The sequence below is a fragment of the Bubalus bubalis genome, chromosome 16, assembly GCF_019923935.1.
Source record: "Bubalus bubalis isolate 160015118507 breed Murrah chromosome 16, NDDB_SH_1, whole genome shotgun sequence".
Taxonomy (NCBI): domain Eukaryota; kingdom Metazoa; phylum Chordata; class Mammalia; order Artiodactyla; family Bovidae; genus Bubalus; species Bubalus bubalis.
Genome location: NC_059172.1, coordinates 5,810,975 through 5,814,039, shown reverse-complemented (window position 1 = coordinate 5,814,039; position 3,065 = coordinate 5,810,975). Strand labels below are relative to the sequence as shown.

General features: G+C 38.8%; 1 protein-coding gene across 1 annotated transcript; it reads left to right on the top strand.

The window, feature by feature from the left end:
- Positions 1–880: 880 nt before the first annotated feature.
- LOC123329586 (olfactory receptor 5M1-like) lies at positions 881–1,821 on the top strand. The gene has a single exon (XM_044928950.2). The coding sequence runs from the start codon at positions 881–883 to the stop codon at positions 1,811–1,813; it is 933 nt and encodes a 310-aa protein (XP_044784885.2). The 3' UTR covers positions 1,814–1,821.
- Positions 1,822–3,065: the final 1,244 nt, after the last annotated feature.

Sequence of the window (3,065 nt, the reverse complement as noted above, 5' to 3'; positions counted from 1 at the left end):
GCGGTAAACGTTTGTCTATGTGCTCAATATCTATTACCTCTCTTACAATATATGGTTCACCAGGATATGTAGTTTGCTCACTCATGTAACCCCAGAAGCTAGAATAGGGAAAAAAAAAAAAAAAAGCCTCCTTAAATAATGAGTGAAAGTGAAGTGAAGTCGCTCAGTCGTGTCCGACTCTTTGCAACCCCATGGACTGTAGCCACCAGGCTCCTCCATCCATGGGATTCTCCAGGCAAGAATACTGGAGTGGGGTGCCATGGCCTTTGAAAAGCAGAAAGAACAATTCTTCATTCTGTACCTTCTTAGCCATATGTGAAGAGATGCATCTACTAATTAAATGTCTTCTGAATGAATTTAAGCTAGACAAGTATGGGTTTCAGGAGAAAATGCTGGACTGAACATGTCTTCTAATGTGTATCGAAAACAATAGTGTATCAGAGGTGCAGGGACCATAGAAACTCTGCATCCTTCATTCGTCCATTTGAATGATGCCACTGACCTGCTGCTTTCCAGACCTGGTTTTCATTCTTTTGGGTTTCTTTTTCACAGAATTTGAAAAAAAAAAAAAAAAAAACCGAATATGGAGTTTTCCAAGAAAATAGGTTTAATTGTATATGTGTATACACTATTTACAAATAAGGAGAAAGAGAATGTGTGAGTTTGTGAGTGTGTGTTTCCAGTATATATATAGAAAAATATATCTCAAAGAGATAAGGTGCAAATATTTACATAGATGATCTGATGCATTGGTTGAGAACAGTAATTTCCTTATAGAGAGATAGATCAAAAGTAAATGACAAAAGAATGGAATAAATGCAGAATCAAGATCAGATAGAATTCTTCACTTTACCACTTTCAGTTTTTAAGGGATGAGAATATGTCTTCCCCTAACCACACTGCAGTGACTGAATTCATTCTCCTGGGACTCACAGATGACCCAGTGCTACAGAAGGCCCTGTTTGGGGTGTTCCTGGTGATCTACCTAGTCACACTGGCAGGGAATCTGGCCATGATTGTGCTGATCAGGACGAATCCCCACCTCCAGACCCCCATGTACTTCTTCCTCAGCCACCTCTCCTTTGTAGACCTTTGCCATTCCTCCAATATTACTCCAAATATGCTGCACAATTTCCTCTCAGACCAGAAGACCATCTCCTATGCTGGATGCTTCACACAGTGTCTTGTCTTCATTGCCCTGGTGATCACTGAGTTTTATCTCCTTGCTTCAATGGCCTTGGACCGCTATGTAGCCATCTGCAGCCCTCTATATTACAGCACCAGGATGTCCAAGGACATTTGCATCTTTCTAGTCACAGTCCCTTATACTTGTGGATTCTTCAGTGGTCTCTCTCAGGCACTGCTGACCTTTCACTTGTCCTTCTGTGACTCCCTTGAGATCAACCATTTCTACTGTGCTGATCCTCCTCTGATAATGTTGGCCTGCTCTGACACCTATGTAAAAAAGATGGCAATGTTTGTGGTTGCTGGTTTTACTCTCTCGAGCTCTTTGTTCATCATTCTCCTGTCTTATGTTTTCATCGTTGCATCTATCTTGGCGATCCGTTCTGTGGAAGGCAGGCACAAAGCCTTTTCTACCTGTGGTTCCCACCTGACAATAGTCATTCTATTTTATGGAACCCTCTTCTGCATGTACTTGAGGCCTCCAACTGAGAAGTCTGTAAAGGAGTCCAAAATATTTGCAGTCTTTTATAGTTTTTTGAGCCCAATGTTGAACCCATTGATCTACAGTATGAGGAACAAGGATGTGATCCAAGCCATGCAGCAAATGATTAAGAGAAATCTTTCATAAAATTGCAGTTTAAGCATCTGTTCACTTGATATGACTAAGTGTCCATAACAACTTTGTTTTATAGATATTAGAAATGAGTAACACAGAACTCTAACTGTGATAGAACGCCAGGTTCCTTTTTTTTTTTTTTTGAGGATCAGAATCATTTAGACATTGGGACATGACGTATAGCAATCTCTTCTTTTGGTTAAGCAAAGAGCTGTGTTTCCCTCTTAGCCAACAGAATATTCTGATGTCAAGATTTATATCCAGTTTGAAAATGTGTTTTAAAATCATTGCAAAGTACTTAACATTTTGCCTAAATTTTATAGTCTTGAAAACCACTGTGGCTTTTAGGACCACAGTCTTTAAACCCAGTCTTTGCAATTCTTAATCCAATGTTGACCTATTTGGAGTCTCTCATTGTTTAATATTCTACTTATTGACCTCTATTTGTGATTTATGTTTTTGTACTCTGTAAGTCTTTGTGTGAAACTCACCTCAGAAATTCTTGAGAGTATACATCAACATATATGAAAATAATCATAAGTAACACAATTATATTTGAGTTCTCACTTTTATGTCATTATGCATTAAATCCTAACAAATGAACTAGTGAGAAAATGATCATCTCCATTTATAAGCTTTACCTTGTTAGGCACAAAGAGACTAAATGACCTACCCAAAGTCATTCAGCCACTTAGTAGCACAAAGGCAATTTGATTCCAAATTCTCTCTCTTTTCAATTCATATTGAAGTGGCTAAACCTCTTTCGTGTGCATGATAAGTTACTTCAGTTGTGTCTGACTCTTTGTGACCTTGTGGTCTGTAGCCCACCAGGCTCCTCTGACCATGGGATTCTCCAGGCAAGAATACTGGAGTGGGTTGCCATGCCCTCCTCCAGAAGACCTTCCTAATCCAGGGATCAAAGCCACATCTCTTACCTCTCCTGCTTTGGCAGGTGGGTTCTTTAGCACTAGAATCACCTGAGAAACTCAGCTAAACCCCTTATTATACAACAAATACTGGATGGGATGTTGGGGGTGATGAATTGACTAGTTTAATGCTATAAATGATCATGGTGATTGTAATGAGAGCAAGATAACTAATAACAGCTAATGTGAATTTCTTCTACATGTCCTGAGGATAATTTGTGGGTAATATGATAGAACTGTCTTGTTGTTGCATGTAAAGCAGGCAATTTTGATATGTGGAAGATTTATTTTGACCATATTTTATGAATATATTTTTCATATTATAAAACATACATGTT